This window comes from Gastrolobium bilobum, unplaced genomic scaffold, assembly GCF_033153095.1.
Source record: "Gastrolobium bilobum isolate Gb01-03AN ecotype WA unplaced genomic scaffold, APGP_CSIRO_Gbil_v1 utg34662, whole genome shotgun sequence".
NCBI lineage: Eukaryota > Viridiplantae > Streptophyta > Magnoliopsida > Fabales > Fabaceae > Gastrolobium > Gastrolobium bilobum.
This window is the reverse complement of record NW_026899030.1, coordinates 1-24,878: the sequence shown is the minus strand read 5'-3', so window position 1 is coordinate 24,878 and position 24,878 is coordinate 1. Positions and strand designations below refer to the sequence as shown.

Here is a 24,878-nt window from a genome sequence, read left to right as displayed (position 1 = left end):
AAAAATGATATTATAAGAGCAGTTAAACCTAGAAGCCTATGAGTTCTGGGTTTGTGATTTAATATAAAAAACAAATAAAGATTTGGTTTGTGATTTAAATTAAAAATAAAAATTATTATTAATAAGGAAAACAAAATAAAGATTTGATTTGTGATTTAAACTCAAAAATCAATTTGAAAAATATGTATTAATAAAGAAAATAATTAAATAAATATTCTAAATATCTAAGAAAAAAGGATATGATTTTTGAAATTAATGATTAATGCTATGAGCTTCTGGGTTATTATTCGTGGTTTGAAATTAATGATGGCTTATGAATGTTTTTCAAAAAAAAAAATTTCCTTTGAGATTTAGAATATTTATTTAATTATTTTCTTTATAAATACGGATTTTTCAAATTGATTTTTGAGTTAAAATCAAAAATCAAATCTTTATTTTGTTTTCCTTATTAATAATAATTTATTTTTATTTTTAATTTAAATCATAAATCAAATATTTTTTTTATTTTTTTATATTAAATCACAAAGTCAGAACTCATAGGCTTCTGGGTTTAACCGTTCTTATAATATCATTTTTGCAAATTTAAATTGTGTTTGTAAGAAATAAAATATGTCAAATGAGGTGTCATTGTATGGATTTCGAAAATTTATGTAGAATCGAAAAAAGAATTACCTGATTTGGATACCCGAGTCAAAAGTTATTGCCTTCAGAAGATTTACGATTAAATTGTTAATTTTTTTTTTGAAAAAAAAATGTGACACGTGTCAACACCTGATGAGGGACACCTAAATTAGGCGTGATTGGTGCTTGAGTGACGCCCAAATTAGACGTGGTTGGTGACGTCTAAATTGAACGTGATATTATGTAATAAATATGTAATTATTTTTAAAACTGTCATAAATTCATAATTTTTCATTTAAAAAATAATAAATCAATTTTTTTGCCTGCGGAAAGAAGTGGATCGGTATAAGCAGCGTGTCTCATAAGAATATTAAGGGAATTAGACTAATATTTTTGGAAGACCAAATAGGAATCTTAAGGGAATAAAAGTATAAAACCATATTTCATATAAAATAAAGGTAATTTTATAAATGTTTGGGAGGCTATGTGCAATGATATGGCAGTACTGCACTTAATTAAACTTAATTGGCTATAAATTAGAATTTAACAAGTAATCAATATACCAATACTATTAAGAAAAGAAATTTAATCTCTCATTTTGATTCTATTCAGAAGGTAAATTATAGCTCTAAAGATTAAGGTTAATTTATTATCATTTACATTTTAAAATTTCACTCTAAAATTCAATTTAATCTTATAATTAAAAATCATTTTAAAAAGCCCTTATAATCTTAAAAAATAAAAAATAATTCTCATAATTTATAAAGAAAGCAAAAGAATTTCCGTCCTTATGTTTTCCCTTGAATTTGAGGGTAACAGTTGCAAAAATCACTTTTACAAAAATAGCCCCAAATAAATTCATTATTGTGATATTTGCCATCGTTGCTAACTCTTGAAAACCCATGGTCTTCACTTTGTGCTATTGAATTAAAGCGAAGATTTTTTTTGTCCTCTCATTGTATCTCTTTATCTTCCATCTTCGCCACCTTCACTACGCAATCCTAAATGCTTCTTGATTCAACCATTCATCAGGTATATTCTTTTCTTTTCTTTCTTGTTGTTCAGTTCAGATTGCTACTATCTGATTTTTTTTTTTTAGCTTCTGCGACTTCCGTGTTACATTGAAAGCATGCCCTTTTCCTTGTTAAAATTTTCTGTGAAATGGAGGAAAATTCAACGGAAAAATAAGATTTTTAGTGATGGGTTGGCTTAAATTATTGATTTTTTTTTCTTTTCCCTTTTCCCTTTTCCCTCTTTTTCGATTTATATTGTTACTTGCACTTGGGGGGCAATCTAAGGAATTATTAGCAAGAGTATATAGAGTCAGGTTTATTAGTATATTTTTTCATTTCGATGATAAAGATTTCTCATTTTGATGTGTCATTTCAACCCCTTTTGTTTTTCTTTTGTAGTGATTGGTGGTGAAGCTTAGGTTTCTGGGCTGATTTTGTGGAATCTGGTGAGGTTTTGGAATTTTGGGGGTGTTGGTGAATTGGATTGAATTAGTTGTTAGTAGTTTGGTGCAAGATAAAGTGAGTTGAGATGAGTGTGGTGGGGTTTGACATTGGTAATGAGAACTGTGTCATTGCTGTAGCAAGGCAACGTGGGATTGATGTTTTGTTGAATGATGAATCCAAACGTGAAACCCCTTCCGTGGTCTGCTTCGGCGAGAAGCAACGGTTTTTGGGGTCTGCAGGTTCTGCTTCTGCTATGATGCACCCCAAGTCCACAATATCTCAAGTAAAGAGACTGATAGGAAGGAAATTCGCGGACCCTGATGTGGAAAAAGAGCTGAAAATGCTCCCTGTTGAAACTTCTGAAGGCGCAGATGGTGGCATTTTGATTCACTTGAAATACTTGGAGGAGACTCATATATTTACACCGGTTCAAATAATGTCTATGCTCTTTGCTCACTTGAAGACTATGACAGAAAAGAATATGGAGATAACCATTTTGGATTGTGTGATTGGGGTCCCATCATACTTTACTGACTTGCAGAGACGGGCATATCTTGATGCAGCAAAAATTGCTGGGTTGAAGCCTTTGAGATTGATCCATGATTGTACCGCCACTGCTCTTAGTTATGGAATTTACAAAACAGGTTTTCATAGTGCAGATCCAGTTTATGTTGCATTTATTGACATTGGTCACTGTGATACTCAGGTCTCAATTGCAGTTTTTGAATTTGGGCAAATGAAGATACTTTCGCATGCTTTTGACATGAGCTTAGGGGGAAGGGACTTTGATGAGGTTCTATTTAGTCATTTTGCAGCAAAATTTAAGGAACAATACAGCATTGACGTGTATTCTAATGCTAAGGCATGTATTAGGCTGCGTGCAGCATGTGAGAAATTGAAGAAAGTTTTGAGTGCAAATCTAGAGGCACCTCTAAATATTGAGTGTTTGATGGATGAGAAAGATGTTAAGGGCTTTATCACAAGGGAAGAATTTGAGAAACTGGCATCAGGATTATTGGAGAGAATTTCTATTCCTTGCAAAAATGCATTGAATGATGCAGGCATTACTGCAGGGAAGATTTCTTCTGTAGAGCTAGTTGGTTCAGGTTCCAGGATTCCTGCTGTAAGTACATTATTGAATTATCTATTCAAGAGAGAACCCAGCCGAAAACTGAATGCAAGTGAGTGTGTAGCTCGTGGTTGTGCTCTGCAGTGTGCAATGCTCAGTCCAGTTTACCGTGTGAGAGAATATGAGGTTTGTATATCAGTATATATACTTTTCAAATCAATTCTTATCCTATCTTTATGTTATATATTGAATATTAGAATTGAGTTTGTGGATTCTTAGGAATTAATAATTGTTAAAGAACCAAGTTGTTACCTAGGTTTATTTTTACAAGGTTTATTTTCAGCCTTTAGACTATCTTCCTATGCTATTTCTCTTTTTCCGATGTAAATAGGAATTTGTTAATTTGATTTGTCATAGATATAGACTCATGTGCCTCTTTTCGTTGTATTGTTCTGTTTAAAATTAATATAATTTCTCATGTTTGTTCAGGTACAGGATGCTATTCCTTTTTCAATTGGACTTTCATCAGATGAAGGTCCAATTTCTGCAGGATCAAATGGTTTACTTTTCCCAAAAGGCCATCCCATTCCAAGTGTCACAGTCCTAACATTTCAACGAACTAATTTGTTCCATTTGGAAGCCTTCTATGCTAATACAAGTGAACTACCACCTGGGACATCTCCTAAAATTAGTTGCTTCACGGTATGCCCACTTTAGAACATTCAGATAATGTGAAGAAGTTAAAATTATCCTGTGCACATTTTTATTTGTTTTATATTTTTCTCCTCATCCCCCATTTTTTAATAGTTTTTATCGTCACTTTCTTCTCTTTGTTTTCTTTTGTTGTCTTATGCATGGCATGAAGTATAGCTTCCACGTGAGCTTTCTCTTTTGTTGTTGGTGAATCTGTGTGCTTTTTTAGTTCTTAATTTTACATTTTGGGTTCTCAATAATTCAAATATAGTAATGTTTGAAGTATATATGTGTTGTTAAAAGTTTGTGTTTTTGGTAGATTTTCATCATTAGCAGTTAGCACAATTAACAGTTTTCCCTTTTGAGTCTGAGTTGTCTAATATTCTGTTATCTAGAAACTGTTATACGTTCATATATACAAGCATCTCCAAATGATTTGTTTGAATCCTCTCAGTTATTGGCATCAAGTGAGAAATTCTACTTTGAATGGATCTGGAGCACCTCATTCTTTTTCTCAATGAGAAATAAACTTCATTACTAAATGGCCTATGACTATTGCTTGTTCTGACATCAAAGGAAGCCATTGTTGTATAACTCATTAGGCATAATAATCTGAGAGTCAGAATCAGCTTTCTGCATATGACTAAATCATTTTGTTAGGAGAAAGAGAAAGTATATGTGATAGATCTAAAACCATTCCTTGTATTAGTTCAGCATGCATTTTCTGCATGCGTGCACATTGTTATATGCTTATGCAGGTGTTCACTACTTCTTTTCAGATTGGTCCTTTTCAAGGATCCCATGGTAGCAAGACGAGAGTTAAAGTTAGAGTTGAACTAAATCTGCATGGCATTGTCAGTATTGAATCAGCTACAGTACGTAAGAAGCCTCATTTCATTTTACCTTTCCTATTTGTTAAGAGATCAAGCTATGCACATAAACCTTTTTATGGCTTCAGTTGATCAAGGATCACATGGATGATTTGGTTATGGCCAGTGATTGTCATTCAAATTCTGATCCGATGGATGTTGATCCCATTTCTGAGACAGTTGCCAATGGCATTGAAGATAGTACCAATCCCATTTCTGTAAGTACTCTCATGTTTCCCCCTCTCTGTATCTCACCTCTTCTTTTTGCTTTTCTGGGAGATCTCAGATGTTAGATTTCTGGCAAATTCATTCTTCGAGTATAAGGAATTTAATAGCTAAAACCTGAGATGCAATCATTTCTGATGATGAATTCTGTGACATATCTGTCATGATTGGTTTTCATAATCTCCATACCATACTATATGTATGTATTTTTATCTTGTGGTGATAGTTATCATTTCAGATATGTTTCATATAGGTGTTTGGAGTAAACAACAATTTTACTATCATACCTTTTTACAGGTTGATGGTACAAGAAAAGATAAAGCTAACAGAAGGCTTCATGTGCCAGTGAATGAGAATATCTATGGTGGAATGGCAAAGGCAGAGATCTTGGAAGCTTTTCAAAAAGAACTCCAGTTGGCCCAACAGGACAGAACTGTGGAGCGGACCAAAGAAAGGAAGAATACCTTGGAATCTTATGTCTATGAGATGAGGAGTAAGGTACAGGCTCAATATCTCAATGAGATGTAGACATGATTGGTTTCTATGATTCAGGATACTTATGCCTTCACACGCTTAAACATCTACTTTAGGTAGTTTTGTTCATACGATGATCTTTTTTAAATAAAATAAAATAAAAACTGTGAGATGATCCTTTTTAAAGAACCAGAGCTTTAATTTTCATTTAATGAGAAAGTCTTTAGCGTGTGACATGTCAAATGAAAAGCTTTATGGCATAGTTACTGAAGAATTGGTTTTAATGGCTTTCTGTCGTGATTCGTGAGTAAATGTAAAGCTAAAATTTAGAATGCAAAGCTGTCAGTGGTCTGCTTTTATACTTTGTAATCTTATCTGCACAGGGTCTGAAATTTTATCTTTAAACTTTTATCTCGTTTCATGCCATTGATTTTATACAGGCATTTGAAGATTTTGTCTTGGTTCTATTTTTCTTGATGGGCTGGCATTTAAATTTATTTGCATATTTGAATAGCTCTTCAACACGTATCGGAGCTTTACAAGTGAGGAAGAGAGGGATAACATATCTAGGAGCCTTCAAGAAACTGAGGATTGGCTTTATGAGGATGGTGATGATGAAACCGAACATGCTTATTCATCAAAACTGGAAGATCTGAAAAAGGTTACTTTTGCTTTTCTAATCTCAATGTTTCCTTTGCCATACTTCTTGTTTACAATCTATGTATTCCTGTAGCTGGTGGATCCAATTGAGAATCGGTATAAAGATGAAGAAGGAAGAGCGCAAGCTACAAGAGATTTATCAAAGTTCATTTTAGAGCTTCGCACGTTTGCAGATTCCCTTCCACCCCAGGATAAAGAACTGGTAAGATATCAAATAGGCCAGTGAATATTGTGATGCTGCTCTTAAGATCGGATTTCAAGTGCGGTTTATTGTTTCAGATCATCAATGAGTGCAATAAAGCAGAGCAGTGGCTAAGCGACAAGATGCAACAACAAGATTCTTTTCCTAAGAACATGGACCCAATATTGTGGTCAAGTGATATTAAGAGAAAGACAGAGGATTTAAACTTGTATGATGCTTGCCCTTTCTGTTTTCCTTTTCAGAAGTGTATAATTTTAGTTTTCTAGAGTCAATAAAACTGAAGGGTCTAGGGAAAAGTTATTCATACAATTATAGTAGGGGGACGGTCATACTTACCATTATTTTAGGCTAACAACTCTTACTACCTGTTTGGTTGATGTCGGATCAATTTGAAATTACCGATCGAAAAGGAGAAAAAAATAATTGCCATTGATTTTAAATTGATCCAACGATAACCAAATAGATTGTAAGAGTGGTAAGCCTAAAATGGTGGTAAGTATAACCTTTAGTAGTGTTAGGAAATTAAATCTATTGTTTCATGTGTAATAAAGATCCGCATATGTTATCAATAGATTTGATAGGGAAATATTTTCTTGTGATCATCTTAAGTTACATACCTAAAAGGGTGAGCCTTGAGCAAGCTACTCCTTGGTAACCAAAAGATCACGTGTTTGAATCCAAAAAACAGCCTCTTCGCAAAAAATACAAGTGTAAGGCTGTGCACAAGGATTTTCTTTATTCCTACCTTAGCAAGTTGGGTTTTAATGGGAGTGGTTTTAGTATAATATATTGCTTGTGCCAAACATTGTTCATATGATCTTATGAGTATTTGTCATTATCCATTGATTTTATCTCTGAGCATTTATCAATGTCCTATTTTGATGGGTTTCAGAATATGTCAACGGATATTGGGATCCAGGGCTTCTCCAATGCCTGAAGATATTGAGGAAGACAAGCAGGATTCTTCCAATCATCCATGAATACATTGATGTGGTCATACCTCATGAACTAAAGACCTTAGTTTTCATTACTGATACCTCCTGACAAATATAGCAAACCAAAATTTCTTGTATTTTCTTTCGTTTTTCATCTCCACCTGTTGGTCTGGGGATTTGAAAGAGGCAAATTTAAGTAGATGAAGTCATTAGCAATTACCAGTGCGATCATTTTGTTTTTCAAAGGTTTCCAGCTTTTGTATTTTGGTATTTTATCTTATCTTATCTGATGTTATATAGTTTCCTCAAATGAGTCAAATAGATTTGTTCTAGGGTAGAAAATCTGTGTGAATTGTGTGTGTAGTATCAGTCGCAATTGTTTCTGCATTGTGCTCAAAGATATTATTAAAAAAATGATTGGTCAACCTCTAGCAGTGTTGGAGTCTATGCCAAAACTTTAGCATTTTATAACTTCTTGCTCTACTTTATGGTGTTGGATGAAAATTAAATCCTTATTATTATTAAGCTCGTTACAATTTATTTTGCATTCCTTTTTAGTCTTACATTTCTTAATTTGTTCATTTTAGTTTCAGTTTCTCGTGACATTAATTGTTGTCCTTGCTGTGATCTTCTATCCAATTATTCCGTTATATAGGATGCGTAACATTGGAATTTTTTTTGATAGCTAAGACTATCACATCAATAAGCATTTGATATATCTTCATTGTTGCAACATTGATACCAATATTTTGCTTTGGCCGCTCGGACTCTACTAGGTGATCCATGACTCAGCTAATCGGTTGGCGTAGCGGCAGAGTTCAACTTCCAATAGCAATTAAGAAATTAAACAAATGAATGTTTTCTTAGTACCATAAAGTTAAAATCAAACAGATGAATATTTTTCGAGCACATTTTGGGTGCAATAAGAGGAGGCACTTTTTATCGAAAAGAAAAAAAAAAGAATATGGAAAGAAATAATCATAAGGAAAGGGTAGTGTAAATGTGTTATTTTTTCGGTATTTGATAAAGAATATATCTAGTGGTTGGTGCATTTGTAATACTAAAAATATTTTGGTGTTTTTCATAGTTTCCTAACAGTTTGAATATACCACCTATTAATCGACAGAGGTTAATGCTGAGCTCTAAGTTGCATAACACAATACTTATATTTAAGGGATTCGGTATGGGGAGAGCTAAACCTCAAGCACCACTTAGCAAATCCTTATGCAAGAGATGGCAATCTGACTTGATTTGACACAATACAAATTTAACACAAATATAAATGCACTCAATGCTAACATGATACAAATTTTAAAATGAGTCAAAACTTGAGATAAGAACATAACTTATTCATTTTGCGAGTTAACATTCTACTACATGATCGGACCAAATATAATATGGACTTGCCAAAATATATCAGGCCTAATCACACACGGTTAATGTGGTGGGATGATGCTCTTCGTCTTGGACTTGGAGTTGTTGATGATGATCTGTATGTTCTTGACCTTTGTTGGCGCGATGAGACTGGATAGGAGTACCTGCGAAGACACTCTGATGCTTAAGTCAGTATCAGAGGCAAGTGTATATATGTTCTTAATGAATTAGATAGATGTACCTGAGTGTGTACCCTCTGTTTATATAGTGGTTCTGATGCTGCCTTCATAAGGCGGTTTGGCCTCTGATTGGCCAGGTTAAGCTAGAACCTGAATAGCCTTATCTTCTTGATGTTGAGCTATCCTGATAGAGTTGCGGCAAGCTGGTGCTGTCCTTTGTTTATTAGCTTGAAGGCGCGGTGAGTTTGCCTTGGCTCTTAAGTTAGCTTTCGTATCTCTGGTTTTTATACCAAAGGGCGGTTTATGCGCGATTGGGACATCGCGTCATGCTATGCACGTGATGATGGCCATCACGCTTAGTTCCGGGCCCTTCATGAGATTGAGCTTCTTTATATATCTTTGGGCCTCTAATGGGCCTACTATATTTTATCCAGATCACTACACTAATAACTCGTCAATTTCAAAGTATTGCTTATTATACATGTTGTCACAACACGACATGAATAACTTGTGAGAAAGATTAGTGCGAGTCAATTTCATGTTTATGGGTTGACACGCAACGTAATACAAATTTTTTTATGTCAGTTTTTGTCAACACGAACATGACACAAATTTGAAAATGAATTTACACTACCCGAATATGAATTTTTTGTATTGTATCAGAGGGTCGTGTTGAAAATTGTCACCTTTATATGACGAATTTATAACTTTTATGTACAAATCAATCAACTTTTTTTTATAAACAAGGTAAGAAAAATATAAAATGTATGAATGTGTTTTTTTGAAATGATTTATGAACGAAGGTAATTAGAAAAAAGTTTGTTGTGTTTTGTTAGTCACTTATTTATTTTCAACTTCATTTTTATCCATTCCAACTATGATTTTATATGGATTTTTTTTTTAAAAAAAAGTTATTACAAAATATAAATATGGGGCGTTTTGCACACACCACGTGCGTGTAAAATAACATCTTAAACATTAAAAGAAATTACTACGTGGTGTCTGTAAAAGATGCAGAAACATTCATAAACAGTAAACACGCATAATTTTTAGAGATAAGGGAATTGATTGGATCAAAGGAGTTAATTCACTTAATTGGGCGAAACTCAGATAGGAAATATTGAAACAACTAATCAATTTACAATAAATGGGCCAAAAAACTTCCAAATAATAATAAAAATAAATGGGGCCAAATCACACGATTGGTTTTAAAGACAGGCCCAGTCAAATAGGTTGAACCGGTTTAATTACTTAATAAATCCAATATATCACTTATCACACCAATTAGTTCGGAAATTTTGATTACCAAAAATAAAATAAAAAATTCGATGCTTAGTTTAAAAATTTGAGACTTTTCATCTTTCGAATTGGAGGATGAAAAGTCTCAAATTTTTCAACTAATCATCGAAATTTCTTTATTTTTTTTTTTGTAATCAAAATTTATTTTTCCTCTGATGATGTGCCAACGCTACAAAGTTGAGATTAAATTGCATTATTTTTTAATTTTAATTTTAATTTTTGTAAAAGATACTGTTATTTGTAATTTTTATTTAACCATCACAAAGTTTTAGAACAAGGAAAAAGTTATATTTACAAACTTTTTGTTTATAAACTTTTATAAACTACACTATGACCGGTCATACACTAATCAAGAGTGTATGATCGGTCATACTTAGTGTAATTTGTAAAAAAAAATGTAAACAGATCCTTCCCTTTAGAACAAAAGCCATGCACAGAATGATAAAATGACCAAAAAATGTAATGAAAACCCAACTTATTTGGCTAAAAGATTTACTTAGAGTAAAATTTCTTTTGGATCCCTAACAAAAAATACGGTCCTCACTTTTATTCCTCTATAAAAAAAAGTCAACTTCCGGTGACAGGTGATAGTCTCACAAACATGTGCTCACCCTCACTGAACTCCAGTGGTCTATGCTTAACATCATAATAGCTCTTCTGGCGATTCTGCGCCTGCTTCAGCTTCTCTCTGATCATCTGGATCTGCTGGGTAGTATCTTGGACAAAATCCAAGCCAAACAACTCCTTATCTCCAACCTCAGACCAACAGGTAGGAGTCTGACACCCCCTACCATACAACACCTCGTAGGGTGCCATGCCTAGGCTAGCATGGAAACTATTGTTGTACGAAAACTCAACCAATAGTAGGTACCTATCCCATGTTGAACCCTGCTCCAAGGTGCAAGCCTTCAACATGTCCTCCAATGTTTGGATGGTCCGCTCAGTCTGTCCGTCAGTCTGAGGGTAATAAGTTGTACTCAATCTCAACTGAGTACCAAAAGCTCCCTGCAGCGTCTCCCAGAACCGAGATGTGAACTTCAAGTCCTTATCACTGATGATACTCTCGGGCACCCTGTGAAGTCTCACGATCTCGCGAACATACAGTCTGGCCAACTACTCAGTAGTGAAGCTCACCTTCACCGGAAGAAAATGGGCAAACTTGGTCAATCTGTCCACAATGACTCAGATAGAGTCACAACCAGCCTGAGTCTTCGGCAATCCCACCACGAAGTCCATAGAAATGCTCACCCATTTCCACTCCGGAATCTCTAGAGGTTGAAGCTTACCAGACGGCTTCTGGTGTTCAATCTTCACCTTCTGGAAAATCAAACACTTTGACACATAGACAACTATGTCCTTCTTCATGTCCGGCCACCAATAATTCCTCTTCAAGTCCCGGTACATTTTTGTAGCACCAAGGTGGACAGTAAATTGGCCCTTATGAGCCTCTATCATCACCTCCTCAGTCAAAGGGCCTCGAGGAATCACAATCCTTTTCTGGAAGGTCAATAATCCATCCTCGTTCCAAGACACACCGTCCTGGTTCTTCACATAATCCAGACACTCTCTTTGCACTTGCGCCTTTTTAATCTTTTCCATGAGCTCATTCTCAACTCTAACGATCTCCATCTCGAGAAGTGCACCCCCAAACAAAGAGGTCACCATCAGATCCCGAAACTGCTCAATAATATCATAGTCACCCATCGTCAAACTGGATAGACTCACGAATTTCTGACTCAAAGCATCAGCTACCACATTGGCCTTGCTAAGATGGTACTTCAAATCGAAGTCGTAGTCCTTTAGATACTCCATCCATCTCCTCTGCCTTATGTTTAGCTCCTTTTGATCAAACAAATACTTCAAACTCTTGTGGTCACTGAACACGGCAAACTTCATGCTAAACAGATAATGCCTCCAAATCTTGAAAGCAAAAACAATAGCAGCCAACTCCAAATCATGAGTCAGGTAGTTCTTTTCATGAGGCTTCAATTGCCTCGAAGCATAGGCAATCATTTTGCCCAACTGCATCAACACACAGCCCAACCCCTTTTCGGAGGTGTCAATGTAAAGCTCAATCTCCTCAGCAGGATCAGGAAGGACAACACAGGTGCAGTAGTCAGTCTCTCCTTCAGCTCCTGAAAGCACTCCTCACACTCGTGAGTCCACACAAACGGAGTCTCCTTCCGGGTAAGGCGAGTCAATGGTAGAACCATCATGGAGAATCCCTTAATGAACATCCGGTAGTAACCTGCCAGACCTAAGAAGCTCCTCACTTCAGTAACCGTCTTGGGCCTCTCCCAATATAACACGACCTCAATCTTGTTGGGATCCACTGCAACTCCCTCAGCAGAAATCACATGCCCAAGAAACTTCACAGACTTGAGCCAAAACTCACATTTCGAAGGCTTAGCATAAAGCTTTTTTTCCTTCAGCACTTGCAATACAATCCTCAAGTGCTCCGTATGCTCCTCCTCCGTCTTGGAGTAAATCAAAATATCGTCAATGAAGATGATCACAAATTGATCTAAATAAGGCTGAAAAATCCGATTCATGTAATCCATGAACACTGCGGGTGCATTGTTGAGTCCAAACGGATCACCAAATACTCATAGTGACCGTATCTCGAATGAAACGCGGTCTTGGAAACATCCTCAAACTTCACCCGAATCTGATGGTATCCGGACCGGAGATCAATCTTCGAGTACACGCAAGCACCCCTAAGTTGATCCAACAGATCATCAATACGAGGGAGGGGATACTTGTTCTTGATTGTCACCTTATTCAACTGCCTGTAGTCGGTGCACAATCGCATAGTCCCATCTTTCTTTTTCACAAAGATGACCGGTGCTCCCCATGGAGACATACTCGGTCGAATGAAGTCTTTCACCGAAAGATCCTTGACACGAGTTGTCGAACTCGCGCAAATTAAAAATTAATTCTTTAGGGTTCAGAAAATTTGCAGTAAAGTGGAAACCCTAAGTCGTCTCTCAAGGAAATTGTTTTGGTTAAAATCGCTTATGAGAACAGAAAATTAAAAGGGGGGTTTTGGATTTTGATTCAATAATTAAAAAGGCAGAATATAAATTTGGAATAAAAATTCGTAATTAAAAATAACCAACCTAAGGTTTGGGTTCCATGGACGTCTTTCCTCGGATAAGAAGATATCAGAATCGTGATTGATTTGTCAATCGGATCAGAATCCTTATTTCCAATTGACAACCCTCTCTAAGCGATCGCTTAGCATTTGATCAAAGACGATGCTTCTACTCATACAATCGCAGAGTATCAGCCCGCTTGATTTAAGGTCATAGGATCAATCAACCTAATCATCAAATCTGATGATTAATCCCTTTCCATAATCGCAATCGCGAACCTCAGATTGAATATCCACGATCGCACGATATCAATCTGAGTTGGGAAGGGAAACAAAACTGATTTGAAATAAACGCAGATCCTCAATACCAATCCATGGAATCCATTACCCTTAGGTTGATTAATAGGTTCTTAGTCTCGCATGGCTAAGGTAAACATAATTGAAATAAAAAAAAGAAGAAGAAGAAAAAAAGATGAAGAATGCAATTGAATAAAAACTCAGAGAGAACTTCTCTGTTGTAAAAACTGACTACCAAGGGTTTCCTAGAGTCCCCTTTAAATAGCCGTCACGCAGGACGGCTAGGGTTTCATCGCTCCAGCCCAAACATAAAATAAAAAAACCGAATAAAATAAAATGAAACAATAAAACTTGGCTTTGGGCCACTTAAGTAATTGGGTTTTAATTTAAATTACAAGCCCAATAGTCAAACAAAACTTCAGCAAAACGCGTCCAACTTGGTGTCCGAAATCGACCAGCTTCTAGTCCGAATTGGGCTTAGAGCTCTGCATAAGAATTGTAGCTCTCTGTGTTATCTGAAAAACCCAACAAGAACGGAGTCAATCCGACAACTATGGACCGAGATATGGCCAAAATACAGAAGTAACGTAAAGCTGAAAAATTCTGACGAAAATAAATTAAACCCAATTAAAAACTAAAAACCTAAATTAACTCTAACAATCATTATTTTATTCAAATAAATCCTAAAAATACTAATCAAGAGTAACAAATAAGTGTAACAAAATATGTGTTATCAAATTCCCCCACACTTATCTTTTTGTACTCCTGGGCAAAAACTAAAATTGAAAGTAAATACTAAGATCAACCAATCCTTTCTAACAATTACCAAGCATACAAAAAATATACAAAGATCACAAGTCTTCTACAGATAAATCAATCAGGACAGAAATTCCCTAATCTCAAATCACAAGACCTGCTAACTTCAACTGCAACTGCTAACTGCATAAAAATGGTTCCTCACAAGATGCTCTCAATTTTTCTCTCAAGTGTATCAGTTAATTCAGTATATCACTCAAATCAACTCAAGAAAATCATCCTACCATAGGCTTGCTCAAGTTCTACTTCTCCACTGCTCATAACACATGCATGCACAAATCAAGAGGGCTTTATGCAGGGTTGTAATGGGGCTGAGGTAAAGGTATGGATGAATATGGAAGAGAAAGCTAAACACCCCAGAAATTCACAAGAGCAAGGGTTAAGAACAACACAAAGATAATGAAAAGATAAAAATACCCACTTTTTTTTTTCTTTTTTCTTTTTTTTCTCTTTTTTTTTTCTTTTTTTCTTTTTTTTTTCTTTTTTTTCTTTTTTATATATATATAACACAGAAGAACCACATAGCAGAGAAAAGAATCAGATTGTCACCCCCTACACTTAAACTTTTGCACGCCTCGGGCAAACCCCCACACTTAAACACAACATCACAGTGAAAACCATTGCTCAGTAAATCTCCAGGGTGTGGAATTAATTGGTTTTTCACTTAGGCTTGTAATGTGGCTCAAGAAGTAAAGGCTATAAAGGCTCAAAGGGGCTCATCAAGGGATAATAATGTAAGGGATGGCTATCTGGCTAAAGTGGGTAAAGAAAGAAATGAATGCCTCAATCATATTCATGCATGCAAGTGAAAATGCAGTTTCAAAAAGAATAAGAGCAAGTTCTAGAGGACAACAATCAAGAGCAGAATCACACAAGAAAGAAAGCATGGCCAGAAGATATGCCATGTATGCGGGCTCAAAACCTCACAAGGGTAAACCAAGTCATGCAATCAACAGCACAGAATCAATAAACAGGTAGTTGTAATCCAAGAATCGAGATCAAAGCCCAACAGATTTATGCTATCAAACACTGTGATCTATGTCTACTCTATGTACCACTCAATAATTACCAGAAAGAAAAGGAAAATCTACCTATGAAAAAAATCATAAACTAAAAGAAAGAAAGGAAAAGAAAAATAAAAATGCAAATAACAGAAAGAAAAGAAAAAGTCAAAAACTAAAAGAAAGAAAGGAAAAGAAAAATAAAAATGCAAATAACAGAAAGAAAAGAAAAAGAGGGAAGAGAACTCCCTGAACTCCCTAAGGAGAATAAACAGCATGAAGTAGCTTGATTTCTTCCTCACTGGTTTAACACTTTCTTCAAGTAGAATACAGTGCATGCACGTGGAAGGACTAATTTCTACATTATCTGCTAAAGTCCATCCAATTGCCTTCTTACTTTCTTTCAGCAATGTCAAAAGCTTTTCCTCTTGCTCAGGTAGAAGGTTCTTGGCCACTATCACATGTAACTGTTCATTTTCCTCCAGATATGAATACTTCAGATGGTCAGGCAGAATATTTAACTCCAATTTCGGAGGCTGCTCAATGGATGGAAGAAGTGTAGCGGGTGCAAATTCTGCAGAAAACAAGTCAGCAGGTATGCCTGTAAACAAATTCTCAGAAACAGAATTAGGATCATCAAAAATATCAGCAGGCAATTCAGATAATGCAGATTCGCACTCAGAATCAGATTCATCAATAAGTGCATCGTTAAAACCAGAAAGATGTGATGTTATTTCAGCACACACAATGCACTCTTGACTATCACTACAATCACAGAAATCAGAACCATGAATAGATGAAAAATCAGCAAGGAATTCAGGAGAAAAATCCTCAACAACTTCATCTATCACATCAATGCAGAAAACAGGATGATCAGATGTATCAGTGCTCTGCTTCTTGGAGCTAGTGTCACTTCCCTTAGATGACTCAGCAGCAGTGTGGTTTGGCTCCTCCATATGCTTGCCAGACCGCAGAGTAATAGCACTCACATTTTCGCTTCCTTTTGGATTTGGAACTGTTTGGGATGGAAGGGAGCTGCCACTTGCTTGTTGATTTTGACTCATTGACGTTGCAAGCTGGCCAATCTGTGTTTGCAGATTCTGGAGGGAATACTCAGTAATCTGCTGGAACTGCAGATTGATAGTTGCCATCTGCTTCACTAAATCCTCCAAAGAAGGACCATCGCTACTGGCTTGCTGCTGCATTGGCTGTGGAGGTGCAAATTGTTGAAAATTTTGCCTCTGTTGAGAAGGTGCAAACTGCTGCCTCTGTTGGAATGGTGCACTTTGCTGGTTCTGATTCCAATTGAGATTTGGATGATTTTTCCAGCCATGATTATATGCATTAGAGAAAGGATTGTTTTGCTGCTGCTGCTGCATCTGCTGGTATTGTGGCTTTGCAGGAAAAACTGCAGCAATAGACTGATCAACTTGGAAACCGCTGTCTGGAAAGGAAGCATCTGTAGGGTGAAAAATTGGATTCATAGCAAACAGAAGCAAAAATAAATCTATAAAAAATACTAAATGAACTCAGAATACTATGGGACCAACTCTCCTAAACTCTAATTGACCTTACGGACTCAAAAATCAAATAAATTTTTTTCGAAAAATAAAATAAAATAGTAAAAAAGGAATTTGGCAAAACCAGGGCCTGATTCGTGAGGCAAAGCCTCACGATTTTTGACAGGGATGATCGTCTCCTTCAGCTCACCAATTTTCAGAGCGATCAGAGCAAGTTGAACAAGTTCAGAAATACCCGATACGTCCTGGAACCAATCGCTCAAACTGAAGTTTTACCGATTTCCCCAATTTTTTTTTTTATTTTTTTTTATTTTTTTTTTTTTTTTTTTTTTTGGTTTTTTTTTTCAAAAACGAAAATTAAAGAAAAAGAATATGAAGATGAAAAAGAAGATGACCAAGAATCAGAAAACGATTTAGACCGATGCAATTTCCCCGGCAACGGCGCCAAATTTGACACGAGTTGTCGAACTCGCGCAAATTAAAAATTAATTCTTTAGGGTTCAGAAAATTTGCAGTAAAGTGGAAACCCTAAGTCGTCTCTCAAGGAAATTGTTTTGGTTAAAATCGCTTATGAGAACAGAAAATTAAAAGGGGGGTTTTGGATTTTGATTCAATAATTAAAAAGGCAGAATATAAATTTGGAATAAAAATTCGTAATTAAAAATAACCAACCTAAGGTTTGGGTTCCATGGACGTCTTTCCTCGGATAAGAAGATATCAGAATCGTGATTGATTTGTCAATCGGATCAGAATCCTTATTTCCAATTGACAACCCTCTCTAAGCGATCGCTTAGCATTTGATCAAAGACGATGCTTCTACTCATACAATCGCAGAGTATCAGCCCGCTTGATTTAAGGTCATAGGGTCAATCAACCTAATCATCAAATCTGATGATTAATCCCTTTCCATAATCGCAATCGCGAACCTCAGATTGAATATCCACGATCGCACGATATCAATCTGAGTTGGGAAGGGAAACAAAACTGATTTGAAATAAACGCAGATCCTCAATACCAATCCATGGAATCCATTACCCTTAGGTTGATTAATAGGTTCTTAGCCTCGCATGGCTAAGGTAAACATAATTGAAATAAAAAAAAGAAGAAGAAGAAAAAAAGATGAAGAATGCAATTGAATAAAAACTCAGAGAGAACTTCTCTGTTGTAAAAACTGACTACCAAGGGTTTCCTAGAGTCCCCTTTAAATAGCCGTCACGCAGGACGGCTAGGGTTTCATCGCTCCAGCCCAAACATAAAATAAAAAAACCGAATAAAATAAAATGAAACAATAAAACTTGGCTTTGGGCCACTTAAGTAATTGGGTTTTAATTTAAATTACAAGCCCAATAGTCAAACAAAACTTCAGCAAAACGCGTCCAACTTGGTGTCCGAAATCGACCAGCTTCTAGTCCGAATTGGGCTTAGAGCTCTGCATAAGAATTGTAGCTCTCTGTGTTATCTGAAAAACCCAACAAGAACGGAGTCAATCCGACAACTATGGACCGAGATATGGCCAAAATACAGAAGTAACGTAAAGCTGAAAAATTCTGACGAAAATAAATTAAACCCAATTAAAAACTAAAAACCTAAATTAACTCTAACAATCATTATTTTATTCAAATAAATCCTAAAAATACTAATCAAGAGTAACAAATAAGTGTAACAAAATATGTGTTATCAATCCTCAATGTCCTTCTTCAGCTCTGCCAACTCTGGTGGCGACATCTGATATGGAGCTAATGAAATAGGCCCCACACCAGGCAACAAATCTATGGAGAACTCTATCTCCCGCTGTGGCGGAAACTAAGGAATCTCCTCAAAAAACACCTCGAGGAATTCCTTCACCACAGGATTGCCAGTGATATCCTCCTATGTCCCACTCACCAAACCTCCCAACATGACATAACCAAATGCCCCTGCTCTCAAAGCTCTCCTAGCCTGCAGCACTGAAATATAAGGCGAGGAACTGGCTGTGGAATCACACGGAGACATCACCACTCGCTTGGCACAACAGTCAATCATCACACAATTCTTGGACATCCAATCTATGCCAAGGATGATCTCCAAATTAGCCATTGGCAATCCTATCAGATCTACCGAAAACTCACGGCCATCCTACTGAAATACGACATCTCGATGTACAGTGGAGGTATCACACTTTTCTCCGATGGCGGTAGTCACCCGCAATGGTGGAGAAAGCACAGCAATGGGCAACTCAAGCCCCACAGCAATCGGAGTCGCGATGAAAAAATGTGTCGCCTCGGAATCAAACAAGACATCAACATCCGATCCACCAATGGAAACAGTACCTCTGACAAGGTTCGGAGCTCTGTCTGACTGCTGCCGATCCAAGGTGTACACACGACCGGTTGCAGGTGGCACTGCAGGTGTCGCTGTAGGTGGAAGGGGAACCATCTGAAGTGGAACTGCCTGAACCGCTGCAGCTCTCGCGGTCGATGATGGACAATCCCTGGAATAGTGGCCCGCCTGGCCACACTGAAAGCAGATCAACTGGCCGGTAGCACATGGCCCCACATGGAATTTCCCACATCCCGAGCATCTGGGAGTAGGAGGTCTAGCTGAACTCTCCTGAGTCGAAGTCCTCTTGAACTGACTAGGTGCCTGCCTAGCAGCCAACTGTTTCCCTTTCCCTTTACCAGCAAACTTCCTGTCTTTCCAGGAAGTGGAACTACCAGTTCCTTTTACCTCAGCAACTTTGACCCTCTTGGCCTTGCTCACGATACAGACACCCTCAATGTCCCTACTCTGCTGCAGCAACGTACCAAAATCTTTAGATGCAGCACCAGCAATACGATCAGCTATCTCCTTATTAAGTCCTCTGCGGAACTTAGCAGCCAAGAACGTCGGAGTAGGCATAGCGATCCTGAAATGTGCAAACTTGACCAGTTTATTGAACTTAGCCAAGTACTCGTCCACAGACAACGAACCCTGCACCAGACGATCAAACTCTCCCTGCTTCCTCTCCTGCGCATTATAGGGAAAATATATGCCCAAAAAGCAATCCTCGAAGAATGGTCATGTAATCAAATGACCCTGCATCTCATAGACGTGAGAGGTGTTCGTCCACCACTCATGAGCATCGCCCTCTAGCATATAAGTTGCAAACATTAACTTCTGCGGATATGTGCACTGCATCACTCGGAAGATCTTATCCAACGCCTGTAGCCATCTAGCAGCCGCAATAGGATCATAAGGTCCATCAAAGGAAGGTGGTTTATGCTTGCGGAAAGCATTAAGCCGGCGGTCAATCACATCGCGATCCTCAGCTGGCTCCAAGTAGGGTAACATCACCCAAGTAAACTGACTGGCACCCTTAACGTGACTCTGGCTATCGTCCTGATTCTCCTGAAGACTGGGTGGAGGCGATGGTGATGGTGGTGGCGGTGAAGGTTGTGGCTGAGGGAACTGACCCTCATTGCGACCAGCCCTCATCTCCTCCAACATGACCCTCATCATGGTCATGTTCGTCAGCCGGTTCGCCTCAAGAACATCTTCTGTGGCCTTCTGGTTCGCCTCTCGAACGACGTCCATCATCGCCAGGTTGGCCAATCTAGCGGCCTCCTGATCGGCTAGTCTAGTCGCCTGCATCTCAGCTAATGCAGTCAGGACCGGGTCGGGTTGACCCTCGTTAGTCTCCCTATTTCTCCTAGGCATTACCATGACTCTGCACAAGTTACATAAAGAATGAGTTGATCAGGCCCACGCAATGTGGTCACACATGCATCATCATAGCAAAACCCGACAGAGAAAACTCACAAGACAAGACACACAACAAAACATCTTAAGTTATTCCAATACATACAGGCTTTTCCCTAGAAAGTACTCTGATACCATAAAATGTAACACCTCGTGTATACCCGGTTTGTTATCATGTCATCGTATTAAGCTGCGCTTAATTAAAATGCGGAATAAACTATTTCGTTTCAATTATGACGTCATTAACATTAACCAAGTTGATTACTTAATTCTTTTCCAAAGCATTGCCTGTATGTAAATTGCAAATAGACAACTATCTACACTGAATAACCTCAATATATAAACAAGTGAGTATCTAAGTCACGTAACTACAACACGTAGCCCGGACCATAATCCTGATACATTATACAACTCGAATCTAAATCACAAAGTCAAGTTAATGTGGCATGGACAATTCCCATGCTCACCAAATAAGACAACAAAGCCCAACAGAGTCTCAACAATAACAAACAGAATCATAAGGATAGAACATGTCAGCATCCAAGCATAACAGTATAAATAGCAAGCATATCACATCAGCTCTGGCCTCCTGCCGCCTGAGGTCTCAACCCTCGAGTTACCTAAACTTGAAATATGTGCCCCAAACGTGGGGTGAGATCTCTAAACAGAAATCTCAGTAAGACAAGGGGTCCTCAAGGATTTCTCCACCCCAAGCTCACTTACATGTGCAATATAAGTTCAAAAGCAGTAGAACAATATAAGTTCCAAAATCAGTGCAATGCAGCAGAATAATCATGTCATGTGTGTCAACTATTCTACTGGCCAGAGAAATGCAAGATTTACATACGTTTATTACCTACAATCAGTGCAAGTCAACTACTTACACCCACCCACAGAATCACCCTATGGTATGTCTCCTACATACAAAGGCTTACCGTCTAGGTGGAACAACACATGCATACATAAGGCACTTGCACAAAACAGCTCAACAACATTTCAAATATCAATACATGAAAACACATCATGCATATAAACCATCCCCCATGGGATATGGTGGAACCAACAATGGCTAAACCGAGGACACAAAAGCTTACCTCGCAAGCTAACTATCCAACCAAGAGCCCAACCAAGTCCAAGGTCCACAAACAGCACTCTCAGAGTCTGTTTATACCAACAATCATATCAACAATCATAATCTAGTCATAAGCCCTTAATCACTTTGATTCTGACTTAGTTAATTATTACAGAGGTTCAACTTAACCAATCATGGGTCCATAAACCCATAACACAGTTCTGTCTGAACAGAACCTTCACTATCTCGAAATTCCCAGAATATCCGGATATTTGTCGGGGCCATATCTGGATATCCATATCCGGATATCACAAACCCCATATCCGAATATCAATATCCGGATATTTCGCGACAAAATACAGTTCTGCATTTTCGTGAAGATATCACTCAAAGGTTCAACTTTTAACCCATTACTACGTCCAAGCATGCATTTTTATACCCTTTTAAGTTCATGATCATGTTAGTTACCTATTCAACTCATTTTACATGTCAAGACTCCACTTTTATAAAAGAAAACTCATGATCAAGGTAATGGTGCTTACCCAAAGGCTTCAAAACAGAACCACAAGTGCTCTTGGAGCTCACAAGTCAATCCACATATTCTGACTTCAAAGGTGCACCAAAATGGTTCCTTGCTTCACAAAATGGCTTCTTGGAGTCACAAATGCTAAGCAAATGACTCTCTCCACACAAACCCAAGAGGTCAGCACACACACTCTCCGAAACAGAGGTTATAACTCAGAAAGCAAGAGCCTCTCACCCACTCAAGTCTTCCCCACACCCAACAATGGTGATTTGGTGGAGGAAAAGTGAAGAAAGGTAGTCACTTGAAGGTCTCAATAGAGAAAAAGCTATGGAATATGAGGGAGAAGGAGGCTGCCACCAGAAAATCCACGTAAAGAGCTGAAGATCAGCCTAGGGTTATGTGCCCATGAGTATTTATAGCTGGTTAAATTATAAACACACAGTATTAGCACTAATAGTTACGCTTATCTTTTTAATCCCAAACTTTGAATTCTGAACCTAGCCATTTTTCTAAGGTTTGTCATATTTTTATTTTATTTTTCGCAGCACCTTTCCGGTACACGCTTTTACTTAGCCAGTATCAGTTCTGATACCAGTTCTCATCATTTTAAGTTGAAACTTGACACACTAGTCCTATATATTATTCTAATGACATATACACACTTTTCATAATTTTTCGGGATACTTCATCGGTACGCATTTTTACCGTGAGGCAGAACTGGTATTTGCACTTTTCGTCAGAAAAACGACTTTCAACATTATTAATTACTTACCATAATTATTTAAGCTTTCTCATAATTATTATGGTCAATTATGGAATTATCTCATAATTAATTAATTAAATTCTTAGATTAACGGTACGGGTTCTTACAGTAACTTTCATGTTTCCCGAGCCTATAAATATGACATCATTGTAATATGACAATACAACTAGAATACATTCCCCTATCTCTCTTATCTATATTCTTCTTCTAATTCTTAGTAATTTTACAACATCGCGAATTTCTTAGTAATTTTACAATATATATATTATTTTTGCAATTTTAATCCGAATATGGTGAAGGTAAAAGACTTTTTAAGATGCTTGTTCAAAGATTTAGAACAATTAATTTCAATCACTACAACGGGCGCGCAGTATGCATAAAAATAAATGAAAATTAGGTACAATAAATTTTTTGTATTTTTATGCTGTCACTTAATAATATATGATTATATTATTAAAATAATTTGAATCTTATAATAATAATTTCAAGAGTTATTGTTTCAATGATATGATAGTATATATTATTAAAAATAATATAAAAAGTTATAGAATTTGACTTGTATTCCATCATTTATATGAAACACAGGAAAATTGACCTCAAAAGTAATTGTTATTGTAATCAAATCTTGATTAGTAGTTGTAGTTGTTAATTTTATTTTATTTTTTCAATAAAATACAAATAGATAATGTGAAACTTACAATATTTAAGTTTTTCTGTCCCTTTTTGTGATAATATTTGATTTTTTTTTTTAAACTGCACAAGCATAATTGTTTAATGGTAGTTTCCCAAATTCTATTACTTCATATTTTAGTACTAAAAAGAGTCTAAGCTTAGCTAAAAAATAAAATAAAATTAATGAATAATAGTATTAGAATAATGTAATAAGAAGATAATGTAATATAACTCTATAGTCTATAGGATTAGCGATAGCGAAATGATTAAAGAGACTGTTACCTATTTTATTAATTTACGAACAGTGGCGTAGTCAGGACAAACATTTAAATGATATCAAAAAAGTTAACATATCAAATTATCAAAATATTTATCGTAATTATATAAATTTATTAGGAAAAAAATTTACTATGAATTCTAGCATATTTATCTAAATTATGTACTAAATAATGTCACATAACATTGAAATTTCAAATAAACAATTGCCATTGATTATATATCAAAGCAAACATATAAAAATGAACTAACCTTTTCGCTAAGCATTTCGAACATAAAAATTTAACTTTCCTCCCACAACATAATAAGTAATGAACCAAACATTATCCTAAAGATATGAAGATACACAAATATAATAATTATATGTATTATAAGCATTGTTCTTCGTCTCCTCTTTCATTATCTTTATTGCTTAAATTTTCAATATCTCACGTTAGAAAACATCGCTCATGTTTGCAACAACCATAAGCACGATGGAAAGTTCTCACATTTGGAAATTAGACTTTTGACTATTCTTTGTGTGTGCAATAACCCAAAACACAATAGTTCAATGGATCCTCATATTCCATAACTATAGACCTGCTATTCATTTGATTTCATGATTTTTACTTTCAAAGGTCAAGTGTGTTAGTATATGGATGTCCTAGAGACAATCTTTTGATTAGATTAGGACATATGTGGACCTTTTATATTGTCGCAAATAAATAAAAAGCACTCTTTATCCTATTTCATATTTTGTCTCAATATTATTGTTAATATTTTATATGAGTAACTGGATAAACCCCTTGCAATAGAACAGGTATCTCTTGAGTATCTGTGATGAGATCACGATCATGAGGATTCAAGGATACCACACGTTTATTCCTAATTTTATGTTCCTAGTCTAGAGACACTGAGAATGGAGATCAGTGATCTCGGGTAAGACTAGCACGACTTATCTACTTGTATTTGGATACAAGGTAAAGACCTCATGTGCTACAGATATGGAGATGTCTTAGCTAAAGTCGTGGGTGGACCTATAAGGGTATAGCTCGCACTGAACAGACCCACAAAGAGACTCTATGAGA

At 36.5% G+C, this 24,878-nt stretch overlaps 1 protein-coding gene across 2 annotated transcripts; it reads left to right on the top strand.

Moving 5' to 3' along the window:
- The first annotated feature begins 1,550 nt into the window (after positions 1 to 1,550).
- On the top strand, positions 1,551 to 7,689 carry LOC133286371 (heat shock 70 kDa protein 16-like). 2 transcript variants are annotated; one of them, XM_061483773.1, is made up of 10 exons: positions 1,551 to 1,653; positions 2,034 to 3,333; positions 3,637 to 3,849; positions 4,620 to 4,715; positions 4,799 to 4,927; positions 5,232 to 5,432; positions 5,923 to 6,069; positions 6,142 to 6,270; positions 6,348 to 6,478; positions 7,163 to 7,689. In XM_061483773.1, exons 2-10 carry the CDS (start codon positions 2,164 to 2,166, stop codon positions 7,248 to 7,250), a joined length of 2,304 nt encoding a protein of 767 aa, XP_061339757.1. In that variant the 5' UTR covers positions 1,551 to 1,653; positions 2,034 to 2,163; the 3' UTR covers positions 7,251 to 7,689. The 2 variants fall into 2 exon arrangements, with proteins under 2 accessions (XP_061339757.1, XP_061339759.1); XM_061483775.1 differs by lacking the exons at positions 6,348 to 6,478; positions 7,163 to 7,689 and having other exon boundaries at positions 5,849 to 6,069.
- Positions 7,690 to 24,878: the final 17,189 nt, after the last annotated feature.

Coding starts and splice junctions, on each gene's coding strand:
- LOC133286371 (XM_061483773.1), top strand. CDS start 2,164: ATGAGTGTGGTGGGGTTTGACATTGGTAATGAGAACTGTGTCATTGCT. Junction 3,334..3,636: donor ACCGTGTGAGAGAATATGAG/GTTTGTATATCA, acceptor ATGTTTGTTCAG/GTACAGGATGCTATTCCTTT. Junction 5,433..5,922: donor TCTATGAGATGAGGAGTAAG/GTACAGGCTCAA, acceptor ATATTTGAATAG/CTCTTCAACACGTATCGGAG.